General features: G+C 47.7%; 2 protein-coding genes across 2 annotated transcripts in view; one reads left to right on the top strand and one right to left on the bottom strand.

Moving 5' to 3' along the window:
- The window catches only part of afg2a (AFG2 AAA ATPase homolog A), a 68,053-nt gene extending 46,980 nt beyond the window's left edge, over positions 1–21,073 (bottom strand). Inside the window, exons 1-15 of the mRNA XM_062475963.1 lie at positions 20,818–21,073; positions 20,241–20,365; positions 19,841–19,998; positions 19,089–19,147; positions 17,834–18,742; positions 17,543–17,672; positions 17,281–17,337; positions 16,931–17,054; positions 15,842–15,943; positions 15,085–15,238; positions 8,627–8,781; positions 5,413–5,622; positions 4,344–4,397; positions 3,697–3,776; positions 2,575–2,695 (exon numbers count right to left, since the gene is read on the bottom strand). Coding sequence (XP_062331947.1) covers positions 2,575–2,695; positions 3,697–3,776; positions 4,344–4,397; positions 5,413–5,622; positions 8,627–8,781; positions 15,085–15,238; positions 15,842–15,943; positions 16,931–17,054; positions 17,281–17,337; positions 17,543–17,672; positions 17,834–18,742; positions 19,089–19,147; positions 19,841–19,998; positions 20,241–20,365; positions 20,818–20,986 — 2,607 coding nt within the window. The 5' untranslated portion in view covers positions 20,987–21,073. The remainder of the gene's footprint in view (positions 1–2,574; positions 2,696–3,696; positions 3,777–4,343; positions 4,398–5,412; positions 5,623–8,626; positions 8,782–15,084; positions 15,239–15,841; positions 15,944–16,930; positions 17,055–17,280; positions 17,338–17,542; positions 17,673–17,833; positions 18,743–19,088; positions 19,148–19,840; positions 19,999–20,240; positions 20,366–20,817) is intronic.
- Positions 21,074–21,298: 225 nt separating this feature from the next.
- nudt6 (nudix (nucleoside diphosphate linked moiety X)-type motif 6) lies at positions 21,299–27,602 on the top strand. Its single transcript, XM_062475853.1, has 5 exons — positions 21,299–21,632; positions 21,753–21,956; positions 24,859–24,914; positions 26,439–26,493; positions 27,007–27,602. Exons 1-5 carry the CDS (start codon positions 21,314–21,316, stop codon positions 27,372–27,374), a joined length of 1,002 nt encoding a protein of 333 aa, XP_062331837.1. The 5' UTR covers positions 21,299–21,313; the 3' UTR covers positions 27,375–27,602.
- Positions 27,603–27,954: the final 352 nt, after the last annotated feature.

Below are 27,954 nucleotides of genomic sequence, written 5' to 3'. Positions count from 1 at the left end.
GGAGGAGGATAGGGTAGAGGGGGAGGAGGGAGAGAGGTGGAGGAGGAGGAGGATAGGGTAGAGGGGGAGGAGGGAGAGAGGTGGAGGAGGAGGAGGATAGGGTAGAGGGGGAGGAGGGAGAGAGGTGGAGGAGGAGGAGGAGGAGAGGGTAGAGGGGGAGGAGGGAGAGAGGTGGAGGAGGAGGAGGAGGAGGAGGAGAGGGTAGAGGGGGAGGAGGGAGAGAGGTGGAGGAGGAGGAGGAGAGGGTAGAGGGGGAGGAGGGAGAGAGGTGGAGGAGGAGGAGGAGGAGAGGGTAGAGGGGGAGGAGGGAGAGAGGTGGAGGGAGTGGAGGAGGAGAGGGTAGAGGGGGAGGAAGGTGGAGCTTTCCCCATATCTGATCAAATCCCATATCTGACTAGAACCTAGTTGGTAACTTCTGGTCCCTAACAAAGCCCATCTGGTAGTGATCTCCCCTACTGTAACATTCCTGGTCCTCACTTAGAGGAAGCCTCTCACACACCAGGGCAAACAAACAGGCCATTCAGCACAACAACCCAACATTATCCTTAGTCAAGGAAGCCAGATATAGGTTTTCTACGTCAAACAAACTCACATACAACCTCGACTAAAGTATTAGCTAGGATGCTAATAAACGATGACTCACTTTACTCTCTGAGGATAAACTGTGATCCAGAAACTTCCCTTCTCAGGATAAATTGTGAAATATTTGGACCGATGTTTTCTGAATAACTTCAACTAGACAATCATACAAGTCATAGACTGCATAGCCATGCATCGCTCCATTTATGGTCAGCTTTTGCAAAGAATACCAATAAATAAAGAGGTCTCACTGCGTCAGTGTGTGTGTGTGTATGTCTTAGAGTGTGTGAGTGTGTGTGTGTGTGAGCTGGGGGTGTAGACAGCTGCTACTAAAACAGAATGACAGGCCTGGGGGGGGGTCTCCCCCAGCAGGCAGGGTAAATATCCTGGTGCTGCTTGTCAGTCATCACTGGGGAGACAGCAGGGGCAGAGGTGAGGCGAGGCAAAACATCCTCTCTCCCTTTCTGTCTGTCTCTCCCTCTCTCTCTGTCCCTCTTTCTGTCTCTCTCCCTTTCTCAACCTCTCTTTCCCTCCACAATCCTCTCTAATTCTCTCTCACTCCCTCAGAAATTGAGAATGCATCGTTTTTGAACCACATGAAAGTTGGTGCCAAATACACCATTACAATCCAACATTTAGTTGGGATAGTCATTACATTACGTGGGAATCAGGTGGCTGAGCGGTTAGGGGATCGGGCTCGTAATCTGAAGGTTGCCAGTTCGATTCCCGGCCGTGCCAAATGACGTTGTGTCCTTGGGCAAGGCACTTCACCCTACTTGCCTCGGGGGAATGTCCCTGTACTTACTGTAAGTCGCTCTGGATAAGAGCGTCTGCTAAATGACTAAATGTCTAAATGTACATTAGAATCAGTAATATTTTTCATATAAATATCATTATATGAGTGAGCCAAGCGGGATCCTTGCACAGTGGGGGTGCTGGGAAGAAGCTGATGTCTCGGGGTGGATGACAGACAAAAAGCAGAGTCGGCTAATCTGAAAGTGGGACTCCTTATCTACCAACCCAGTTCCTGCTCCTCTATCACTCTCTCTCTCTCTCTCCTTCCCTTGTTCTTCTCCCTATCCCTCTCTCCATGTCCATCTGTCCCTCTCCATTCCCTGTCCCTCTCTCTAGCCTTTTCCCTCCCTCCGTGCCTCCCTCCCTCCCTCTCCCCCTCCCTCCCTCCCTCCGTCCCCCGCCTCCCTCTCCCCCTCCCTCCCTCCCTCCCTCCCTCCCTCCCTCTCCCAGTCCATCAGACAACCAGGACCCAGAAAGTCTCTAGTGCTCCATCAATCTGACGACAAAGACTCCACTGACACCCAAACATCTCATTCATCTTCGTCTGCCTCATCACTTCCTAGTATTCTCATGGAAATAGCTGCCTTTCCTGTGGGCAGACAGTGGAAGGGTAGGGGTGGGGGGGGGGGGGACAATGGGTGGTGGGGATACAAGAGGGGAAGGGGGGGCAGTTCCGGGGGGGGGGGGGGGGTCCCTGACAGTCCATTTGGTGGCTTGTGTTTCCTATCACTGTTGGTACGTTTCACATTCAAATGACCCTCAAGAAACACACACTCTCTCTCACACACACACACACCAGGGGGTTTCACGCAGGGATAATGTGATTTCTCAGCTGTCTGTGAAGCTGCTTCCTGATGGCAGGGTGGGGCTGGAGGTCTGAGGTTTCAACACCAGGCGGGGGGGGGGGGCACAGCTTACTACTAGGGACACAGTAGATGTGTATGGTGCATTTCTATGATCTTACAGCCTTATGACAGGCCACTGGTTAGGAGAGAGCCAAGAGGAGGGAGGAGGACAGTTTGAAGGGAGAAAGAGAGAGATGGATCGATCAGAGAGTGAGTGAGTGAGTGAGTGAGTGAGTGAGTGAGTGAGTGAGTGAGTGAGAGAGAGAGAGAGAGAGAGAGAGATAAGGGAGAGAGAGCAAAGATGGAGAGAGAGAAGGCAGGAGGAAGTGCGTGAGACGCGGAGACAGGAAGTGACCTTGTCGATCATGTCAGGTCGGTTGGTGGCGGCCAGCACGGTCACGTTGCGGAGCTGCTCGATGCCGTCCATCTCGGTCAGCAGCTGGGCCAGGACACGGTCCCCAACGCCACCCGACGACCTGGGGAGGGGTGGACACACCAGGGGAGGTGAGGGAGGGATGCTCCATGACATGTAACACAGAGAAATGACTGTAGTTGCACCATGCCTGGTAGCTATGATGTGGCTACTTTGTACTGTGGCTGGTAAATACAGACCGTTCTTTGACTCTAACCAATGAAACACTGTCAGAACTGTGCACTTTTGATCCTTGATTTTTTTGTGTAAATTCTATATGCACTATTTGCATGTTGCTTTGGTGAAAGCGTCTAACAAGTGAATCAAATAGTGAGAACGAAGGAGACTGACGTGATAGAGAGGTGATGGGATGATTAAACACAAGAAGTAAAGACCAATGAACAACAAACACCGACAGACACACTGACTCTATTGATAGGACTAGAGAAAGTAGGAGCCATCATGAGCAGACAAGGCCACAAAGAAGTCCTGTCACTACCATGTCCGAGAGAGAAGGAGAGGGAGGAAGGAAGATGGGCAGTCATTCCCTCCTCCCTCCCTGTCTTACACCCCACCTTTCTCCCTGCCCTCTCTCACCCCCCTCACCCTCTCTCTCATTCCAACAGTTTGTTGAGGCATGTAGACTGTGAAAGATTTACAGGTGCTTCTTGTCTTATTGTCAAAAGAGAGAGAGATAGACAGAGAGTGAGAGAGAGCGAGAGAGAGCAACACAAATAAGGCTGGCTTGTCTGGAGCCCAGGTTGAGTCAGCAGTCGGATCTCTGCTGGTGTGCACAAGCCACTTCATTGATTAAACGCAGAGGAAGTACAGACCAGTAAATAACCTTTATAGATGGTAGCTAAGTGCATTCTTGCAGAAGGCGTGGTGTGGAGATGTGGTGCTGTGTCAGTACTGAAGCTCTCCTTCATGTAGTTATGAAGTCCAGAGCTGTGCGGTCTGGTTCACAACCCTGGTACCAACACAGAGACTAGTACAGTGGCGAGGGAGGTGTGTGTGTGTGTGTGCTGCTAGCGCCTGTGCTAGCTCGTCTAGATGGACACTCACCCTCCTCTCTCTCCTGCCAGTGCATCGATCTCATCAAAGAACACGATGGAGGGAGACACAGCTCTGGCCTTCCTGAACACCTGGCGCAGAAATGACACATATAAACATCACATCATGTATACCACATCCAGGATTTACAATATGGAGTCAACCACATCAAATATATACCGCTTACATATATACATCACACATACACAGTTCACCCTATATTTATATATGTTACATACAGCAGCCATTCCTGACCTTTTCCACTTTGCGGCCCACTTGCATAGCTCAAATATAAAAATTTAAAAAAAAAACTTTCGAAAGGTTTACAAAATATTTTAACAAAAAGTTTTGATTTTCCTTTTTTATTTTTTAAGGTTTACTAAACATTTTCGAAAAAGAAGTTTGGAAATACAAATTCCCAAAAAGGTACGTTATGGATGAGCAATGTCGACATGACTAGAGACATTCCTGATCACCCATGGCCATATATGAGGAAAAACGAAATTGTCGGTGTCTAATAGGGACACGCACGGACCACTAGTGGGCCGCGCCCCACAGGCTGGGAACCGCTGACATACAGTACATCAGTGGGAGCCGACCACCTCACTTCCTGCAGAGTGGGAGCCGACCACCTCACTTCCTGCAGAGTGGTTACTTACTTCTCTGACGGCCCGCTCCGACTCTCCCACGTACTTGCTCAGTAACTCTGGACCCTGTAACAATAAATCGTGATTCACCTTAACAGTTCATATCCCTGGTGAGAGAGAACAACAGTATCATCCCTTCCTCCCGCTGTTCTCCCTGCTCCTTCTCCTCCTCCATCCCCTCCCCCTCTTTCTCTGTGGTGTGGGGTGGCCTGACCATGACACAGCCATTTTTGTTAAACTGGGCTTTATCAATGCTGTGTGCGTGTGTGTGTGTGCTTGGCTGAGTGTGCATTTGAGTGTGTGTGCATGCATGCATGTATATTTGTGTGCGTGTGACCGTGTGTGTGTGTATGTGTGTGTACGTGTGTGGTTAAGGATGGAAGAAAACTCAAAGTGACAACTTGATAACAGGGATTTCAGACGGCGGAAGCAGCTCACATCTAAATGCATCCCCAGAAGGTAACAGATCCATTTCACAGGAGAAAAACCGGCAGCTTAAAAACCTTAAGACTGTTTTCCATTTTGGGAACCTGCCAACGTTTGCCACCTATTGGCTGTAATTTGCTTAATGACAGCGGGTGAAAGCTCCTTTCATAGGCCTTTCAGCAAATGGCAACAGTCAAAATAATCACCAATCACCGATTCACCCAGACGATCAATCAATCTCCATCAACAGAGTCCACACAGATGGAGATGGGGGGGGGGGGGGGGGTGGAGTGAGGAGATGAGGGGGGGCAGGAGGGGGGGGGGGCAGGAGGGGGGTAGCGGAAACTGAGGGGGAGAGGGTGGAGTGATGAATGAAAAAGGACCAGCCCAGGGTCAGAGGTCATGTGAGGAGGCTTAGAGGTCAGCCTTAAGGGAAGTGGGAGAAGGCCACAACTGTTAGCCAATCAGAGGGGCCCTAAAAGCAAACACATTTCAACCTCCTAATGGAGTGTAGAATGTAGGCAACCTCTGCTTGATCACACACACACGCATGCATAAACACACACGCACACAGTTACCCATTTGTGTGGGCACACACACACACACACACCAAAACAAACAAAGCACACAGAAAAAAACGAACAAACCCACTCACCTTGATAGCCAGGAAGTTGAGTCCACTCTCATTGGCCAGGGCCTTGGCGATCATCGTCTTGGAGCATCCAGGGGGCCCGTAGAGCAGGAGTCCCCTGGGAGGCAGGATGCCCATCCGGCAGAAGGCTTCAGGGTGTCTCAGGGGCCACAGCACAGCCTGCAGGAGCTGCACCTTCACCTCCGCCATCCCCCCCACGTCTGACCAGCACACCTGGGGGAGGGAGGAGGACGAGGGTGAGGGCGGAACCTGGACACAACCCTAGCCCTGACCCTTGACCCCTGAACCCCACGTCTGACCAGCACACCTGGGGGAGGGAGGAACCTGGACACAGCCCTAGCCATGACCCTTGACCCCCCACATCTGACCAGTGAACCTAGAGAGGGGGAAGGACTGAGGTTGAGGGCGTGTCGGCACAGGAACAGAACCCATCCAAGACAGATGGTTTTTTATCGTTCAGTTATATTTGATATTTTCTATCTAGCATCCCTCCTGTGGCATTTCTTTGAATGCAGGGACTGGAACAAGACAAGTCCAAGCCCATCTCCTGCTCCCCCCACCCCCCGTCCCCCCACCCCCGTCCCCCCACCCCCGTCACCCCCTTTCAAGGTAACACATCCCAGGCCACCGGCCCCGTCTCCAGGGAACCAAGCACCTAATGGAAACCTGGCTTCCAGCCACATACTGTAAATACCACACGGCCAACAGAGAGAGAGAGAGAAAGAGAGAGCGCGCGAGAGAGAGAGAGAGAGAGAGAGAGAGAGAGAGAGAGAGAGAGAGGCTGGAGAGAGGAGAGGCTGGGGGGGAGATGGAGAGAGGGAAGGAAGAAGGTGGGAGTGGCACAAGAGAGGGAGGTATTGAGGGAGGAGAGGCAGGAGAGAGATGGAGGAGGATAGAGATAAGGACAGAGATAGGGTTGGAAAGGACAGTGAAACAGGAAAAGGCTAGATAAATAGATGGAAGATGGGCCAGTGATGGATGAGGAGATGGAGAAGCAGAAACAATCTAAACTGAAGAAGAAAGAGACCAAAAGAGGCCAGAGGAGTTATTACAAACTTGTAGTGTATTACAAAAGTAGTGTTACTACCAAGTTACTATTACTGCTATGATACCACAAACTTACTACCAAGTGTCCATGGAGAAAACAAAGGCTGATCTGAATAATCATGTTAAAAAAAGGAGCCACATCCACTGAAAACGTTTTTGAATGTGGTGGATGCAGAATCCAAGACTGCCGTTTCACACACACACACACACACACACACACACACGGTCATTTTTTCCTCCGTTTTTCCACCCAGTTGTTATCTTTCACTGTTGTTTCCCAAACATGACAAGGGGCCTCTCGGAGTCGGGGCTGAGACTGAGAGGGCCGTGGTGGCCACCAGAAGATGAAGGGTATACAGATAAAGATCCTCTCAGTTCCTGTTTCTGTAGTCACATCAAAAGGTTAATATTCTTATTATCAAACAAAAATCACCAGACTTTATCCCTTCTTTTCAATTAGATTTTATGACTTTTAGCTAATGCTTTCATCCAAAGTGATGTACGCACAGTGCATGTACAAAGTACAGCACAAGACCAGAAGTGTATTGTTTGAAACAGTATTTAGTCAAAAAACTGTGTGTTTGTTTACAAGGCACAGTGCTAAGGAGGGGGCAAGCGATCTGTTACGACAGCGTCAGGGGCTGGTACATCTGATGGGCGTTGAACGCTGCGAAGGACTTCCAGAACCCATCGAGACCCGAATGATTCAAACCAAATATGAACTTGGGTTTTGGGATCTGAAAAGATAATGTCGGCACTGAATGCATGGGGCACGTGTAGGTAAGAAAATCCAGAATGAACTGGAAAACGACCATTAAAACAGCAGGAAACGGATTGATGCTCTCAATGTCCTACAAATGTTTGTATTCATGTGGGTCTGATCAAGTCTGAGGCCTCAGCTGGTCTGGGAGGAGGAGGAGGAGGAGGAGAGGGATCAGGGGAGCAGAGGGAGGGAGGGAGGAGGAGGAGAGAGGGAGGAGGAGAAGGGATCTGAACTTGAATCCCCTGCTCACCGTTTCCAGGAACCAGCCACAAGAACCAAACGTATGTGGGTGCGCTCAGCGAGCCGGGGGAAGGAGGGACCGGAGGAGGAGGAAGGAGGCCCAGTCGGGTTTTTGCTCGCTCTCTCCCCCTCTTCCTCTCTCCCTCTTTTTTTCCCTTCTGGCAGGAACTGCCGGCGACCTGATCTGCTTTCAATTAGCACCGGAGGAGTATGGTTTGGCTTCTTCCTGTCCCTTATGTCTTACACATGCTAACTCCACAACATCCTGCAGCCTCACCACTGTCCTCTCCCCCCCCCCACCCCGCTCTCCCCCCTTCCTCTCTTTAACTCTCCCTCTCCCCTTCTCTCTCTTCCACTCTCAACCTCCCTCTTTCTCTCCCTCTCCCCTCCTCTCTCCCTCTCCCCTCCTCTCCTCTCTCCCCTCCTCTCTCCCCTCCTCTCTCCCCTCCTCTCTCCCCTCCTCTCCTCTCTCCCCCTCTCCCACCCTCTCCCCTCCTCTCTCCCCCTCTCCCTCTCCTCTCCCCTCCTCTCCTCTCTCCCCCTCCCCCCTCTCCTCTCTCCCCCTCTCCTCCTCTCTCCCCCTCCCCTCCTCTCTCCCCCTCTCCCCTCCTCTCTCCCTCTCCTCTCCCCTCCTCTCCTCTCCTCTCTCCCCTCTCCCCTCCTCTCTCCCTCCCTCCACGACGTGTGATTCATCTCCATTTTAAAGATGGGTGCAGTGGGGTCATTTCATTTGACCTTCCCTGGTGTGAACCTGAACTGAGTGATGATTCACTGGTCTATAGTGCAGAGAGTGATGAAGGGAGTGTGCGTTACAAGATGTGGGTGTGCTTCCTGTCCAAACATTGATTTTTTTTATTACCTAGGACTATTTACCATTCCTTGTAGACATAAAAAAAAAACGACTTTGCTAATCATCAAACATAAATAAAACATTTAGACTTTAAATACATCAGAAAGGTACATTTTTCTGAATTTGTTCTGATTCATTATTTGAAGTTTACTTTTGTGCAAGCATTATCTCTACGTACCATGGGTTACAATTAGCAACATGTCTATGACCTTACATGGGGTTACAATTAGTGATGCATTGCTATATTGTCCCCTGGGTTAGCATGAGCACCACAGGCTACACCTTGGGGTAGCATTAGCAACATGTCTATACGGTACCTTGGGGATGTCAATGGCGACCTCCCTCATGGCGCTGGGTTTGACCTCTGACATGGCCAGCTGAAGGTCGTGGAAGGTCACCATCACGGTTCCTCTCAGCTCCACGTCTGATGGCTGGACGCCACCGCCCAACGCTCGCCTCAGCGCACGCAGTCCTGGTACACACACACACACACACATGGGGTTTGTGAAACGGGTCCTTCCTCGGCCTGTTAGGTGGATGAAGCTCCAGTCCTAGTACAAACACACACACACACACACAGACCCAAGAACTCTAAAGTGAGCATAGGCCTACCCCAGCATGAAGCACACATGCATGTACACACACACACGCGCACATGCACACACACGTTCTAGTTTTGATAGCTCCGGGGGCCGGGGGCCAGACAAGAGAGGATTTACGATCAGACAAGACTGCATCCTGTTTATATTTTCCACGACCCGAGCGAGACTTTGAAAAAAGAAAAAGGGAACAGAAGGAAGGAGGGAAAAAAATAATACAATGAATACAAGCGAGTCCGTCACAAGCAGGCTGGGCCAAGGTCACTGAGACACACACACCCTGGAGTGTGTGTGTGTGCGCTTTCTCTCTCCCCCCCCCCCCCTCTCTGCCCCTCTATCCTTATCTTTCCCTCTCTTTCCTTTCTCCTCTACTCTTCCTTGCCTTTTTTCCCCCTCCCCCCTCTCCCCCTCCCCGGAGAACTACATCTCCCATCAACCCCCCTGTCCCTCACCCGATGACATGTCTGTCCTCATGCATGACCATGCCAGGCCTGGAGCTCTCAGACACAGGACCATTTCCCAGTGTCAGGGACGGCCTCTTGGTCTGAATTCAAACGCTCTGCCACTGAGCTCTGCCTATCCCCATGATGTGCTACCCAGGACCTGTTCAATCATTTACCATTCATCCTAACCTCTTGTTGTGGATGAAGCACGGTGAGGTGGGCTCTTTGGCCTCTGCCTGCCTGCCTGCCTGTCCGTCTGTCCGTCTGTCCGTCTGCCTCCCACTCTGTCTGCAGGACTGCCAGCCCACCCATTCACCTCTCAAAACTATACTATTATTGCGATCGTTTCTAACAACTAGCAATTAAACAAATGTCAAACAACTGTCCTCAAGTCAAGGAAACACAACAGATTCATTCAGTCATGACGTCCCCAACGAAACGGAAATTTAGTTGGACAGCGAGGCTTCAGCGCTCGGCCCTGGACCTCCTCTCCTTGGCTCGGCCTGGCCCGGCCTGGCTGACTTCCAGCTCACATTCGGTTCAGTTATGAAAACATCCGATGGAGCAAGGGGGGGGGGGGGGGGGCAGGAGGGAGGGGTGGGGGGGGGAGAGAGGGACGCAACACAACAGAGATAATCTGAACCTCATGTGGACACTCCACTTTTTATTTCGTTCGCTGGTTCTTTCCTGAGTGTTTCAAATTCAACAGTGGCCACTGGGGAGCTAGGGGTGGGGGGCCCCTGCCAAGAATGCACATTCACAACCCTGCGTGAGGCACGGACTGGGGGGCGGAGGGGGGTCGTGTTTATCGTCGCCGAAACTGACTGGGGAGAAAGAAGAGCGAGAGGGGAAAGACGAGGAGGTTCTTAGTGGTTCAGACGGAATGGTCCTAATTATCTGACCCTAAAAATACATTCCCTAAATCACGGCCTCTTCAAGGGTCACTTCCACCAACCCCTGGTTCAAGCAAACCAAACTGAATTGGTTAAAATCACTCACTCAGTATAAATACCGCACACCCGCCCCATCAAATTGCTGGCTTCTCAGTGGCACAGCTGGGTCATGTTTTCAAAGATGGCTGTTGTTGGACTCAGAGAATCCAAGATCGAACCTCGGAGTGGGCATGTGAGAGGAAAAAAGTGACAATCAACAATGAGAACTGTGACACAAACAGGCCCTGGAAACACACCAACGTAAAGAGCAGCTATAACCTCAGAGAGCAGCTATAACCTCAGAGATCAGCTATAACCTCAGAGAGCAGCTATAACCTCAGAGAGCAGCTATAACCTCAGAGAGCAGCTATAACCTCAGAGATCAGCTATAACCTCAGAGATCAGCTATAACCTCAGAGAGCAGCTATAACCTCAGAGAGCAGCTATAACCTCAGAGAGCAGCTATAACCTCAGAGAGAAGCTATAACCTCAGAGAGAAGCTATAACCTCAGAGAGAAGCTATAACCTCAGAGAGCAGCTATAACCTCAGAGAGCAGCTATAACCTCAGAGATCAGCTATAACCTCAGAGAGCAGCTATAACCTCAGAGAGAAGCTATAACCTCAGAGAGAAGCTATAACCTCAGAGAGAAGCTATAACCTCAGAGAGAAGCTATAACCTCAGAGAGAAGCTATAACCTCAGAGAGAAGCTATAACCTCAGAGAGAAGCTATAACCTCAGAGAGAAGCTATAACCTCAGAGAGAAGCTATAACCTCAGAGAGAAGGAGTCCATCCATGGACAGGACTGTGTACTCTCTACAACACCCGGAATGTGTCTGTTTGGAAGGAAGAAAAGAAGGATATTCTGTCATCTGCAACTTGACTTCATCTGAATGCAGGAGTTTGACAAGAGATTTTAGACAGACCCTCAAGGAACTTATCTTAGACATTACAAGAGATCACAGCATTGGCATGTGTTCATAACTAACAACGTCCTTGACCAATAGGATCAGGTGCACTGTGCATGACACTACGCAGTCCTCCTCTTCACTATTAACTCGATTTATGAAGAGCCGTAAACACAATCACATGAAATATTTCAGAAACTGGAACTTTCCAGATGCACTATTTGTATCCCGCTTTAGATAAAAGCATCTGCTAAATGAATAAAATGTCAAACTAAAAGGTGTATGTCACTTCAGATCCATTTTCACGAAGCTGTGTTGAACTTCTACCAACACCAACAACAACAAGACCAGAAAAGTTTTAATCGCCACGGCAACAGAAAGTTCCAGATCTTTAATGCGCAGGCAGAAAGAACCAAGAGTGTGTATTCCACACCCCCGAGCGCTTGAAAAACTAGAGAGCCGGGGGGGTTTAAAACCACGATGTCCTCAAATGAATTGTGAAATACTTTTGGCATGACACCATCCACAAACCATGGGCAAGTTTTCATGGCTCTGTGGGGCTTCTGGAACACTCACTGCACCTGTATTTACAATACCAGACATCTGTTCCAGAGCTGGAACACTGCAATAATATGTGCTCTTAAACACACACACACACACACACAGCCACACACACACAGGCACACAGCTGTCATTAGGAAGGTAAGTACGAAGGTTAAAGAGTACAAGGCGAACATTTCCGGATTTTATAAACAGAACCCCCAAATAAACTTCACATGGTGATCCAGCAATATTTATGTAGCTTGTCCTGAAATTCCACAAGTGTCTTTAAAAGGAAGGGAGAGTAGAGAAAAGTGCTTTATATGGGAAGACGGCCTCTCTAAACATCATCTAGCATTTAGCACTGTTTATCTAATTCGTGTCTTTGCAGCAGAATTGATGTCAAACACAATACTTGCCTGCTTTTTGCTGCCATTTCTCCCCACGTACCTACGTAATAAAGCTCTCTGGATGACGACACAGCCTTCCTAGGTCAGTCTGTAGGATGACGGATGAGTTCTACTCAGTAGGAATCTCACTGCTGGGATTATAGGGCTGCAAATGAACCAGGCTAACTCTAAAAGTCTGCTGAATGAAGTAAATGTAAATATAAAATATAAAACCTGTCCAACTCAACACCAGAACCAAGCTGACTCAACACAAGAACCAGAACCAGGCTAACTCCACACCAGAACCAGAACCAGGCTGAGTCAACACAAGAACCAGAACCAGGCTAACTCCACACCAGAACCAGGCTGAGTCAACACAAGAACCAGGTAGAACATTGGAGTAGGGGTGTAGTCTCTCCCCTCACTAAGAACCCTTCAGGGCTGGATGGTGGTGATTAAAGGTTTAAGCTTTCTCCATGACAGCTGCAGTAACGCTGTATCACCATCGCCGCCTTTCTTTCAACAAAAATTAATCAAATATAAACCAAGGCTTCACAGTTCATCATACAAGACCAGTACTGATCCATTGTAGGTTTCTGATAGTACAGCAATACAAAAACTCTCCACTAGAGGGCTCTTCAAAAAGATTTAACATTGACTTGACATTTCGTAAAGTGTGAAGTCTTGAGGTCTTATCGGGTGACCCTGCCCGCCACCTGTTGCCTACACTTCCCAGAAGCCCTGGCGTGGGCACGTGCCTGTGTTGGCGTAGGAGAGGGGCTACACGGCCACCATGTTTGTAGTTCTTCTACATAAACTCTTCTTGAGGTCTTATTTCCTTGGTTATAACCCATGGTAGCCATTCAGCATTGTGCCTACGCCAACTGGAGTTTCATTCAGAGCTAAAAGGTTAGCATGCTATGCTTCAACTCCCAGAAAAACACATCCTACTTCACATCTGCTTCATGTCATATACGTCTTCTGTCGTACTTAACCACAAACACACACTCAGACACACACTTTGGCCTTGCCGTCCTTCCCTTTGTCCCCAGCGCTCCTCTCAGGAGATGGTGACTGAGAAGAGTGTCTGAAATAGCGTTGGCAGGCATGGTCTGGTCTGGAAGCTGGGCACCATTGTGTTGTGGGAAGGATGTTATCCCCCACACCATGTCTGCATGCGCCTGTGCGTGTTTTTGTCTGGCTGTGTGCAAGCGTCTTGTGTGTGTGAGACCATGTGTGTGTGAGACCATGTTTGTGTCTCCCTGTGTGTGTGTGTGTGTGTGTGTGTTAGTGGTCATTAGAACAGCAGCTGGACGTGTGTGTGTGTGTGGGGGGGGGGGGGGGGTGCGTGACCCAGACACGTCCCAGCCTCGCTAGCCCTCCATCTTCACAGGAAGTGGTGTGGTGGCGAGCACGTTACCCTTCAGAGGCTCTTTGTTACCTGACGCGAGGGAAACTACTGGGTTCCTCCTCAGACTGTTTGGACGCTTTTAGTTTCTCCTCTGGAAGCCAGGGAGGAAAAAACAGGCACTGACACGTGTGTGTGGGGGGGAACGCGTGTCTAATGCCTGCGTACACAAGTAAGCGTGCTCGGTTTAGAAGCAGATCATGTCATCTCCTCTGCACCTGGACAGGACTGGGACATACTGGACTCTCAGGTGTCGTCGTCGCACAAACAAAAACACGCCTCAAGGACGGAAAACACGTGACGACGTCCTGAAGAAAGTCCCGTCCGTGTTTTTACAATCCGTGGCATCGTACGTGACATTATCCATGCTAGCAGAACCAGGGGTTTATAACATAATATCCACAGCATCCTAAATCCTACCAACACGTGCAGATCTGTATTACTGAAGCAGCAAGGCCCAGATACGAGCTAGAGGCAGAGAAATGAATCTACTCTGGAAATTGTTAGCTTTACTGTGGTGCGCACAGACTGTGTTTGTCCAGTGCTTTGGGTTTCCAGATCGGGGAGCAGAGGAACCAGAAGAGGCTTTTCCCTCCAGAGGGTTTTCTCTCAAAACACTGCCAGTCACGTCTGGGCCTCGGGGTACGGTAAATCACGCTCCCGGCCCGGGCGTTTCCGTGCGGTAGCCCTCGTCGGCTCAGCTGGAAATGCAATACACCACGTTCTCCTCAGACAGACCACCCAGGAGACCCTGAAGGTCTCACACACACACGCAGGGACAGAAAACACACACACACACACACACACACTGACAAAACACACACACAGGTACATATTAGTGTGTGTTTGCATCTGTTACACACACACACACACACACACACTAGAAGGACCCTCAGGCCACACAAACACCCCAACGCAGTGGTCCTCACACACACTATTTACTAGCAGGAGTGACTGGTGACAGGGTTTGCATATGAGACGGGAGAAACTGCCCAACAAGCAGTGGTTACAGGGGTTTAGAGGTGGGTTTACTTCAATGGAAGTTGAATCCGAGAAACAGCCCACATCCGTCAGGTCAGAAAGATGTTAAAGGAAGCTGTGGTCCACCAGAGACTCCCAGAACCTCGGAGGTTTCCCTGACGTCTCAATAAGTGAGTGCTACTGAGACACCTCCGGCCACTGGTTCCAGACTAGGGATTACAGTACACAAGAAGTGTTTCAATGCGTGTTTCTCTTGGTTACGTATTCAGTCAGATAATCTGAGTCCGGATGAGGATTCCCACTAGACTGAAGGAGGCGCATTATTTGGCGCTCTACTGGTCAGCCCACTATTGGGTCGAGGGCCTGTGTTAGCCTAGCCCAGCGCTAATCTAGCCTTGCTTTGTAGCAATGTAGCCTAGCCAAGCTCTATGGTAGATTAGCCTAGTCAAGCCCAACTCTGTGGTAGACTAGCCTAGCTCAGTGGTAGCCTAGCCTAATTCTATGGTAGATTAGCCTAGCTCAGTGGTAGCCTAGCCTAACCTAGCTCTATGGTAGCCTAGCCTAGCTGTACTTGCCTGCCTCCTTGCACACAGCTGCCAGGTCAGCCCCGACGTATCCGTGCGCAGCATCAGCCAGCTGGGCGAGTTCCTCTGGGCTCACGCTGCTAGGCACAGCGCTCATCAGCTTCTGCAGGATGTCCGCTCGTTCGGCCGCCCCCGGGACGCCCACCTACATTTACATTTAGTCATTTAGCAGACGCTCTTATCCAGAGCGACTTACAGTAAGTACAAGGACATTCCCCCCGAGGCAAGTAGGGTGAAGTGCCTTGCCCAAGGACACAATGTCATTTTGCGCAGCCCGGAATAGAACCGGCAACCTTCTGATTAATAGCCCAATTCCTAACCGCTCAGCCATCTGACTCCCTCCTGAAACAACGTCCGCTCGTTAGAATCAGAATCAGAATGGGATTCTGATTCGAGACACAGCCTACTCTCATTTCACTCGTAAAAATATTAAGAATGTCTTCATATGCTAATTTTAATGGGGGATTTGAACCTGGAACCTCTTGATTAGGGACGTAAGAAGAAGATAGCATCAGAGTATAAGAGTATTAAAGCATCTCTGAAACAAGATGACACAAAAACATCAAGTCACGCATCATGCGTATAGCTCAGTGGTAGGGTATTTGACTGCAGATGGAGAGGTTACGGGTTCAAATCCCTCCCGTGTCGCTCTCATCTTGGGATAAAAGCGTCTGCAAGGTGAACACAGAAGACATGCTTTCTAAATGAAAACGCGTCAGCCGGCTGGTTCACGAGGCGCTGGGCTCACCTCCAGCTCTTTGTCGAAGCGTCCGGGCCGGCGTAGGGCGGGGTCCAGGGCGTGGGGGCGGTTTGTGGCCCCTAGGACCAGCAGCTGCCCCGAATGGCCCTCCTGCACAAAGAGCACACACATCAACACCTGTAGCAATCATTCACCATTTTTCATCCTATATTCTGTCAATAACTGTAACTGCAATGCTATCTGGAATGGCATGTTTTATCCAATCCTCAGCAGGCTGTGCTCAGAGGTACGTTCTCCAACACTGGCTTCAGCCCAGGATGTTTCTCAGGGTGGTCCAGCAGGGGAAAATAATGCTCTTTCCTCTCCTCAACGCCACAGGGGGAAAGACAAATAAATTACGGTGCAGGCAGGAATTTTGGGACCAGGAAGTGCTTTCACCACATTCCCGAGGAGCAGGTGACCTTGAGTTATACAACAATCTCGACTGGACTGGACGCTGGACAGGAAGGTCACTGAAAGCTCTCTCTGTGTGACTTCTCCCCTCAGGCTGTGAGGGGGGAGCGGGTTGGTGATGAAGTTATGCCAATTTGGCATGTCATGGTGAGCCACGGAGATTAGTTTCCCAGGCTCCCTGTGTTCTCTAAGGGGCCGGAGGAGCGACTGTGGAGCCATTCGGGTTCAAGGCTCACACAGTATTTTTTCCTTCAGGCCCGTGTACAAACAGAAAATTCCAGATGCCACTCAGGAAACACAGAGTACAGACAGACACGGAGAGTGTATGAAAGCCGTCCAGGAAAGAAGTATGCCTTGGACGTAAGTCAGTGCGCAATTCTGGACTGGGAAAAAAGTTATTTATGCGTTGACATTTTACATCCGGTATATTCTGGGACATAGCCCAGTACAATGAACCTGTTCCTCAGGTGAAGGAAGGATGGATAGTGTACTAACCCCCAACCCAACCAGCCAGACACACAACTCTCTTTATGTATTCTCTTAAATGTTTAGGTTCAACTCCCCTGCCACATTTCGACTGAGGGCTTTTCTCTGAGGTTCCGCACATGGATATTCCAGAGAGTAGGTTTATTTTTATTTATATACTGTTTTTCAAGACTTTTTCGTTCTCCCAGGAAGACTTACTGAGCCAATCCCGTCCATGAGGGTGAGTAGAGAAGCTACGACACGCTTTTCCACCTCGTTCTGCGCCCCCTCGCGTTTGGGACACAGAGCATCTAGCTCGTCGATGAAGATGATCGCAGGCTGCCTGTCAACACAAGCCACAGCATCAGAAGCTGGCAGGAGCAGATGCGCACACACACACACCACACACCACACACGCACACACAGACCACACACAGCATGGGTAACACTTATCTGATCCATCATTTCCTTAGTCCCTACATTGCTTGTAAAAAGGTATTATCCGTTCCATCATTTGTGAAGCCCTCTGTGACATTGCTTGTAAAAAGGTAACATTTGATGAAGTTTACCTCTGAGCAGCATCAATGAATATCTGTCTTAGCCTTGCTTCAGTCTCACCATAGAATCTACAGAGACAGAGAGATGACAATCAGCAACTGAAACCATTTTGACATATTGTAGGGGAATCGCTATACGCGCAGTTTGCACACAGATGTATTATTATTTTTTTTATATATATATATGATTACTAATGCTCTACAATGTTGTTTCTGTAATCTTAGTTCATGAAACCCTAATGAAAAGGTTTCCCAGATGTGGGAGGATCCATACTTGCTCATGATCTCTGCACCATTGATCACCGTCATGTAGGCCCCAACCTCATTGGCTATGGCTCGTCCAATCATAGTCTTCCCTGTTCCTGGAGGACCGTATAGGAGCACTCCCCTGGGGGGTGGGATCCCTGTGAGCAAATTACACACAACAACCCATCAATGTACTGAATGCATTCAAAAATAATTAAGCTATCATTTTTATATAATTTTATATACACAATGCAGTCAGCTAAATAAATAAAACGTAACTGTAAAATGTGAAAAGGAGAAGAAAGCAGTGGTCCAGTACCGTAGTTGGAGAACAGTTCAGGGTGTTTTAGCGGCAGCTCAATGGTCTCCCTGATCACATCTAACTGGCTGCTGAGACCGCCAATCATACTGAACGTGACTTTTGACCTTTCGGCCTGTGTTTCATCCCGCCCCCGCTGAGAGCCTGCCTGTCTGTCTCTGAGCCGGATCTTTGTGGAGGCTGAGATGCAGTAGAAGGTGTCAGTACACAGAGCCCCACCAGATGGCACTGTGGGCGACTTGACTGTGTCGGTCTCCTCAGGACAAAGAATACTGGTGTTCTCTAAACTGGCGCTGCTCTCTAGGAGGTCAGTGGGATTCTGGGAGTTGGAGGCGGGAGTGAGGGGAGTCTGGAGGTTGAAAGCAGGAGTGAGGGGAGTCTGGGGGTTGGAAGAGAGAGTGTGGGGATTCTGGGAGTTGTAGGCAGGAGTGAGGGGAGTCTGGGGGTTGTAGGCAGGAGTAAAGGGAGATGAGGAGGAGGGAGAGGAGGAACGCTGGGGCCGGCAGGGGGTGCTGGCTGCAGGGCCACTGTCTCCAGCTGAGCCTGGTCCTCCATCCTCCACAGTCAGCAGGCTGAGCTGCAGAGACAGGTCCACCAAGCTGGGGCCCAGGGCAGAGCTCATCCCAGAGGCCTCCCCAGAGTCCTGTATGGGGCCCAGGGCAGAGCTCATCCCAGAGGCCTCCCCAGAATCCTGTATGGGGCCCAGGGCAGAGCTCGTCCCAGAGGCCTCCCCAGAGTCCTGTATGGGGCCCAGGGCAGAGCTCGTCCCAGAGGCCTCCCCAGTGCCCTGTCTGGAGGGCAGGGCCAAGGTGCCTCCATCCACGCCCTTCACAACCTCCACACACAGGCTGCAAGCTCGCCCAAAGTACGTCAGAGAGAGGGAGTTTCCAGGGAGAAGAATCCTCCCATCTGAAATGTGTAGGTTTGTCCGTTTAAGTTGTTTGGAATTGACCACTTTACAGGACATCATCATATAACAGGGACAAGGAACACAATGTTAAGCATTGATAATATTATAACCCAGTTCATTAGGGTCACTTATGAACAACGTACAAGATATGACTAAAAGCAAATAAATTATGTCCTTTATGAGCTGAAATATAAACAAGTAGTCTTTTTGTTTCTCAGACCTGACCACTGAGTCAGACTAACACATCTGATGAAACACGTGCTCAAACACGTGTGCTCGTCACTAATGACACTAACACGTCTTATGAAACACGTGTGCTCGTCACTAATGAAGAAACCAGCTCACCCAAAGAGCGGACCAAGAAGTTGCTGAATTCTTCTTTTTCTAGAGATTCGTCTTTTTGTCTGAAATCACAAAGACAATATGATACCAAATGTTTTTGAAAACTGAAAACATGCCGTTTAATCACTCAAGGAATTTACCACCAAATAATAATAAATAAAAACACTGCACAAAACTGTCAGAATCAAGACCAGGACTGATGAGTTTAGCCATGTGTATTAACAATAGGGGTTTATCTCAAAAAAGGTTTTACATTACATTACATTTAGTCATTTAGCAGACGCTCTTATCCAGAGCGACTTACAGTAAAGTACAGGGACATTTCCCCCGAGGCAAGTAGGGTGAAGTGCCTTGCCCAAGGACACAACGCCATTTGGCACGGCCAGGAATCGAACAAATCGGCAACCTTCAGATTACTAGCCCGATTCCCTAACCGCTCAGCCATCTGACTCCCAGGTTTTGGAGTTCATCTACACTCCACCACCAAACTGCTGTTACAGTTTCTTGCCAGCAGATGGTGACATCTACCTGAACACAACACGACCATAAGAAGCAACATGCCCCATTTCTAACATGTTCATCCAGTATCAATAACAATTTCATTTAGCAGACTCTTTAATCCAAAGTGACAGCTTTAGCTCGATATCTGCCTACCAATCAAGAGCTCCCAGGTTCAATTCCCCCCTCCCCCGACCCCTTTTGCATCTTTGTATAAAAGCATGAGCTCCAGTGAGAGAACATTTTAATGATTCTACCTGGTGGACAGAAGCAGCTCATGCGCCTGCAGCACGGGGCCTGTGATAGGCTGGAGAGAGACCACGCCCCCAGCCTGGACCCCCAGACTGCTCTGGATGCTCTTCTGCAGGCCTGCTCTCCCTCCTGGGAGACCTGCAGTAGGCCAGGCCAGGCACACCTGAACACACACACGTATACACACACACATACAAGGATACACAAACATACATACACACAGACGTACACACTCATATCAGTCAACAGTGTATGATCGGCTGTGCAATTATGCTACAATGAGTAATGTAAAAGGTTACGGATACTGTGTTCCTGTTCAATATAAAGCAACTCTGTTATGTTGGTGACCATGCTTGTGTACATAAAGAGGAGTTTCTGTCCCACTAGAAAGCACCGTTGACGCACCTCTTGTTGACCTGTACTGCTTGACAACAGCACCGGTCTTCCGATGCAAATGTTAGCAGTCTTCATTGCATTAAGGCTCAGCTGGACGAGAAATGCCCTGCATCTCTTAGGGACTTTATCCTCTTCTGTAAATAAAAGTAAAATATAATCCCCTTGGTAGGCTACAGCATGTTTAAAGGCAGGGTATCTACTGTGTTTGAGAAGCACTTGTGTCATATTTGCCTAAATAAACTTAACAACTTGATAGCAACCAATACATATAAAGGTTTGACGGTAATATGAAATCAATTCGACATCTGTGGGTGTCGCAAGACGAGTAGGCCCTGACTAATGATTGGACGGGATACAAGTCTGCCTACCTACCTACCTGAGTGCACTATTTCCCTGCACTCAATGCGCGTTACTAGTGGCTTTGGAGGGAGGGGGTGGGATATTTTGGTTAGTATCGAGTCAAATAGAAGCTAAAATAACTAGTTTAGCAAAACTTGCCTAACACAGTTTTAAGAGAAAGTAGCGAATAATAGGCTACGATGCATTTGAAGAGTTGTCTGCTCGTGTTATTAAAACTAGACGGTACCTTTCTCAATGAAGTCGATGACAGCAAATGAGTCGTTGCCGGTGTTGCTGTTTGCTCCAACGGTGGAGTTCTGTAAGTTTGTTGAATCACCGGAGCCATCTTTCAGACCGCTTGAGTTATCGCCTTCATTTCCTCGTTTAGACTTGCTTTTATTTTTCTTTGAGGACATTTTCTAATTGACTTCACTAGCGGCATGTGATACAGCAGTAAGTTCAGCATGGGAACTTGTGTCTATGCCTGCACCCGGAGTAATAAACTTCCAGGTTACAGTTCAAGCCCGCCCACATTACCGTAAATACCATAGTTGTTGTTTCTAAATAAGTTAGGTGGTTGGAATTTGGTTATTTATAGTTGGATACCGTCGGTTAAGGTTCAATAAGTTGGTTATAGTTGATACCAATAAAGCAATGTCGAAGTATTGCAGTAAACAACCAAAGTGTATCCATATAACAACTCGGTATTACGGTATTATGCAACATTTGAGAGCTGACTGTTTATGCAACTCATAGTGGACCGGCAAAAAAACAAGGACAGATTTTACCTTACATTTTATACCATGGCAGCTCTCAGTTGTAAACTTCTACCTTTGATGAGAAGCAATCTCTCAAACAAGACGCCTTGCCTTGCACACACTGTGCCCATCAGTACGGTTCGTACATTCAAATGTGTCCCGAGACTCTTGCAACTGCAGAGCGCGCAGGGGTCAAATGTACTGTCAGGGAAAGTGGACAGATTCGGCGGAGTGACAGTCAACCTGGGTGACAGCGGTATCCCCTCAGATATCAACGAAAGTGTTTTTAGTAACTTACTTCAAGGTTGGTTATAAACCAATGTTGAAGTTCTGCTCCAGAACTTATGCTCCAGATTCATTGTACTGTCTTAACTGAAAACAGCTTCATAATAACGAATGACTTGCAGATGTGTGTTTTCCGTAGAATCCTTGGCACATTGGAGGGCAGAAGGGCGGATAGCAGTGTGGCTGCACGTGCCTATATCGCTGGGCAGGTGCGCAGCGGCAGCGTCGGTACATGGGTTCACGTACCACCACGCCAGACACGACCGAGCCGTCCTGGCCTTGTGGTTAGCAGACGGGGAGAGCCGTTTGCCGGGCTTCGCTACTCATCAGATTGGAGTGGCAGGTACCGGAATGTGTCTCTCCCTCCTTATTTAGATGGAAGTCTGAACTGAGGTCCATGCTTATGAACTCTGCCGGTGATGGGTTCCTGAATGCCCGGTAAACGGCGTTGCCGACCGCCAATGACTCCCCTTGAACGTCAGTGTATTTTAGGGTGCATTGCCTAATTCTAGTCATCATACATTATTATGCTGACAGCATAGTGTAGATCCGAGTAAACCAGTTGTGAGGGAGAATTTCCGTACCTCAACGTTCGGGTTTGTGTTCAAGGGGTCTTCACACGTGACCTACATGGAAAAATATTCTCCGCTGCTCATCAGCTGATGCCGGTATTTTACCGTCCGCTGCAACAGGCGATGACAGCGTCAGCCACCAGGGGGCAGTCTGCCCGTACCGGACCATCTCTCTGGAGGATGAGAACATGTCAGAGCATGTTTGGAAATTGGTCTTTTTTTGATTGCCCCGAAGTTCAAAAGGGTCTATCTACTCTAAGAGCATTGCGAAAGTGAACTTTGGCAGCTTTGATAACCCACATCCCCCCCAAAAAAGACTGCAGCAAAGAGTTCATTCATCACAATCTGCTCACTTTTGTCAGTTCTAAACTCATAGTCCCGCCAGAATAATTAAGCTGTTTTCTAGTATGTAGAACATTACACACTATTTGTTTTGATCATGTTTCAAGTTTTGACATGAGTTTGTGAGTTATGTCCTCCTTTTGAGCAACTAAATTCTTCAGTGCGTAGGAGGGGGAGCTGACAGAACCGTTACCAATTACAGATTTCCAGTAACAATGACCATTGACCATTCCAAGGCAGTGTTGGCTAATTAGCCTCCCAGAGCAGAACACCCACACAGTGACTCTATCTACGTAGCTCAGTGGTAGAGCATGTGACTGCAGATCAAGAGGTCGCAGGTTCAAACCCCCCACCCCCCGTTTGTCGCTTTAGATAAACGCCTCTGCTAAATGGTCAAGTCATTGTTATTACAGACCAGGCAACTACAGCTGCTGTTTCATCAGCAAACCACGGCCTGAACTCTGGCGAGAGAGCCAACAGCTGTGCGGTATGTGACCTGCAAGTCCCCTTCGTTGATTATTTGTGGATTCCTACTCCCCATCTCAGGCCAGACCAGAACTCTGCCTTTGAGGAAGCTGGGTTTTTTTTCTCCACGCCGCCAGGCTAGTTAATGATAGCCTCCCCGTCTGGGCCTGGCATGAGGAATGACATCAATTTCCATACGGAGGGCCAAGTCACTGGTTTAGACGACCCATCCCTCAGCACACATCTGTAGGATTCATTGGAAGAGGTTGATGTCTCGGCTCCCGCTTCCTCTCTCCTACCAGCCTGTCAACACAGACACACGGCTCAGTCTCAACCTGCTGGGAAATGGTGACAGACACACCATGACACAGGACTCGAGCAGTGAAGAGTATTATACACAGTACTCTGATAGTCAATAGTAGTATACACGGTACTCTCGGTAGTAGTATACACAGGACTCTAGCAGTGAAGAGTATTATACACACAGTACTGTGATAGTCAGTAGTATTATACACAGTACTGTGATAGTCATGATTATTATACACCGTACTCTCAGTAGTGGTATACATAGAACTATATCTCCAGCCAGTTTCATGTGTACTGAGGGGAATAGAGGAGGCTTTATGACGGGAAAGCATCATAGTACAATGCATCACTCAAGAAAAGACAACACAAACTATTCAAATCAGCCAACTCAAATGGACTGTTTTATGGACGTTTTCTTAACCCTTGTGTTATCTTCGGGTCATTCTGACCCATCAGTCATTGTGACCCACCGTCGTATTGCGACAAATTTACCGCATACAAAGACAAAGTGAAGCATTTTCTTTTAACAGCTAGGCTGTCTCAGACCCCCCACATTGCAAAGGTTAAAAGAAAATTATTTTAATTTGTTTTTGTATTGGGTAAAATTGGGTAAACACAACGATGGTTCGTTATGAACCTTTGGGTCATGTGACCCGAAGGCAGCACGAGGGTTAAACTGCAAGGGTAGCTGTCCTCCGAGATGGGTGGGAGAGCTACAGGGATGAGTTTGGGATGTTCTTCAGAGTTACGTTAGCAGGGGAGGATGTTTGTAGTTGGCCAGCCCAGCCCCAGGCCTCAGCCCCAGGCCTCCACCACTCCACATGGGTCAGTTTAATGAAACCTTTCATGTTGTCTCCAGCCCAGTCATTACTCCTGCATGTGAGTGCCAGCTGGACTGAAGGAGAGTTCTGGACATTTTCGTTATGGTTACATTTGATTCATTTAGCAGTTTGTCACATACAAATAGTGCACATGGAAAGCACAGGAGAAGATTAGGGAAGTCAGGTGGCTGAGCGGTGAGGGAGTCGGGCTAGTAATCAGAAGGTTGCCAGTTCAATTCCCGGCCGTGCAAAATGACGTTGTGTCCTTGGGCAAGGCACTTCACCCTACTTGCCTCGGGGGAATGTCCCTGTACTTACTGTAAGTCGCTCTGGATAAGAGTGTCTGCTAAATGACTAAAATAAAATAAATATCACATGATTAGGGATCAGAAGTGTACAGTTCTAATAGTGTACTGGTAGACAGAGGCAAGGAACGGTCTGTGTGCCTTAGTCTCCTTGCCAAGTTCCTTCATTCAGTTCAATTCAGAAACTCTGTTGTCTTTCAGGTTTGACAGAACATTATCTTTGGCTGTGAACATCAACAGAACTGGGCTGAACGGTTTAAAGCTAAACAGAAAGACACTTTAGGACAGCTAGTGATGAATGAAGGATATGAGGATTTATGAAAGTCTTGCTGGCCAACTAGCTGGCTCTGGAACTATTGAATACTTTTTGTAAAAATGCCATGAATTGTTGCAGTTGTTGATTTGTAAGAAATTGTTCTTGTTGATTCATTCAGGAGCTGTTGTTGATGAGTCAAATGGGAAGGTCCTCGTGGTTCAAGACAAAAACAAGGTACAGCTGTTAAAGATAAACCACAAAAAAAGATTACAACTACAGCATAAAACAAAATCACATCTCCAGTTGATCTCACTATGCTCCTTAATTGAAGTATCCAAGGAACTTATCAATCTATCAACACATTAGAAGCAGAATAGCTGTTTCTTTTACCTTGCCAGAACATTTTTGTCATTAAAAAGCAACAAATATTTCCCTTCATATTTTTTACATTCCAGAGTTTGTTGACAGGGCCTAGATATTTACCTTGGCTTGTGTTGCATCTCCTGGACATGTTTCATTCCTCCTATTACGTTACCTAAGCTAACCTCAAGTCAACATGCCTAACCCCTGCTTGTGAGGGTCTTTATACACCAGAAAACATCCCGTAAAAGACCACGTCTGTACTCAGAGAGGTACAAATACTACTTATAATTAGCCCCCTGTAGTGTTCCTTGTTATTTAGTATATATATATATAAACTCTAAATTTACAGAAATGTTTCCCTTGTCTTACAAGTTTAGCATCTTTCTCCTTATATATATAGTGTTTAGTGACACAAAACTCAATGAAACAACCCCAGCATGTTTTTAAATGATGGTAGTTTGAGATATCAAGCAGCCGGGAACGTGAGATGATAATAACACGGTCATCGCCTCCGACAAGGGCCTGTTCGGTGGTGGGGGGAGGATGTGTGTTTTATCTCCCTCCTTCCTCTCCTCCCCTCATTTACTGTAAGGCTCCGGCCCAGTAAACTCTGCCTGGCCCAGACCCAGCACAGTCAGGCTGGCCGAGATGAGCTTCCTGGAAGTGATCCCCTAAAGGCCGTCGCTGCTGCTGGGGGGGAGGGAAGGGTAGAGCACATCAGTCTGTGTTGAAGTAGATTTGTGTGCAATATGATGATGTATTTGATATTGACACACTTGAATGGAAAGCAGTATTTGATGCAGATTTAATTTGAGTAAAGCTGTTTTACATGCTGATAGGAATGTGGTGTAGAGCTGTAAAGAAAAAAAACATCTGTGAAGGACTGCCAAGCAGTCATTACTGGTAATCAGTAATTAAAGACTTAACTAAATTAAATGATTAACCACACAAACAACACATTTTTGGGGGGGATATTTATTTCTTCGAACGTTCCTAGCCTTATACAAATGTATACATTAACATAGCACTTTCTAGTTTATTGTAAGGTCTATAAAATATAGAAAAGTTTTATAATAAATCCATGAAGTAACTAAAATAAAAGTACGCTTTACAACAACTATTATATAATTTAACCAGCAGCAATTTGTATTTAAATATAAATGAGTGGTGAAATGTTTTGTGTAATCAGTAGACACAAAGTTATTTTTGTATATACTTCAATATTCAATAATAAAAGCAATCACATCAAATTGAAAAGATTAAATCGGTCATTATAAGACAAACTTAAGAGCTGAGCATCACATGTAGCCTATAAACTGCATGAACTGGCAGAAAAGTAAAAGTACAATATTAAATTAAAGACCATCATAACAAAAATTCGTATTTTTCTTTAAGACGAAAAACGCATGGAAATTTCCTGGAGGTCTGTCTGATCCAGGAGAAAACATTGGTAAGTTTAAGATTGACACAAAACATAAGAAAGACTGTACACTACTTGCATGTATATAAACTGTTCACCATATTTCCCTTACTGGCATGATCAAACTGTCAAACTTGAGAAGACATACAGCACTGTACCGGTTTTTACTAATTTACCTACAATGTCCAAGGAAGTTTTTCATGTTCATAAACTCAAAATGTACAGAAATGTTTCCCTTGTCTTACAAGTTTAGCATCTTTCTCCTTTTTTCAAAGCAGACTTTGAAACATAAAAAAGCAGCTTTAAAGTGTTATAGTATACACAACATATTTCAGAAACAAATCAAATTAGCTATTTATTAATAAAGGCACTACAATATTTCACAATCATTTAGAGTAGAGGACAACCACATTTGCTTTGCGTTAAGAATAACTGAAATTTTCTTCATAATTAACACTTGTTAACATATCTGATACAGTACAAGAATGTGTAAAAGCCTGCTTTTCTGTTACATTTGAGAAAACAAACGTCCACATGTGCTAGGTGCCACAGCGGTGCGCGAGGTGTTTGAAGAGACAGGGGTCCACTCGGAGTTCAAGTCCCTCCTAAGCATCCGGCAGCAACACAACCACCCTGGAGCGTTCGGCATGTCCGACATGTACGTGATCTGCCGGCTCAGCCCTCTGTCCTACCACATCCACTTCTGCACGCAGGAGTGCCTGCGCTGTGAGTGGCTGGACCTGGCAGAGCTGGCCAAGACCGACTCCACCACGCCCATCACGTCGCGCGTGGCCAGGCTGCTGCTCCACGGGCTGCGGCAGGGCTTCCATCACATCGACCTCACCATGGAGGAGCTGCCAGCCGTCTACTCTGGGATGTTTTACCAGCTCTACCACCGCCAGCTGCCCTAGGAATCCAGGCCCTAGCCCAGGAACTCAGGCACTAGCCCTGGGACCCAGGCCCCTAGCCAGGCCCCTGACTCCGGCCCTCCTAGCCTCTAGCGCGTCACTGCTAATTGCACCAATGTGAACTTGATTAGCACATGGATGCTAACCACACTCTCTCTCTAAGTGCTTTTTTTGGTCTGGACTATGTTTACTGAGTGAGTCACACACTGGTTCTCATAAACTGTTACAAAAGATTGTACTGATGATTTTTGTTGTTGTTGTTGGTACAAACAAGAGGTTACATTTCTCTGTTGTAAACTAGGAAGGAGAATACATTGGGCCATCTACAATCATTCACGCTCATTTATGAAATAAGTCTATGCGGAGGTGAGAGATAATGATAAACTCAAAATACTGTTGTGCTGAAATGCATTAGAGAAACAGTAGAGTAAAATGGTGGGATCTTCCCTTCCCCTGTTCATGAAAGACATTAACCCTCGTGCTGCCTTCGGGTCACATGACCCAAAGGTTCATAACGAACCATCGTTGTGTTTACCCAATTTTACCCAATACAAAAACAAATTAAAATAATTTTCTTTTAACC

Source organism: Osmerus eperlanus, chromosome 13, assembly GCF_963692335.1.
Source record: "Osmerus eperlanus chromosome 13, fOsmEpe2.1, whole genome shotgun sequence".
NCBI lineage: Eukaryota > Metazoa > Chordata > Actinopteri > Osmeriformes > Osmeridae > Osmerus > Osmerus eperlanus.
The sequence above is the reverse complement of the archived record's forward strand: the minus strand, read 5'-3'. Positions and strand labels throughout refer to the sequence as shown.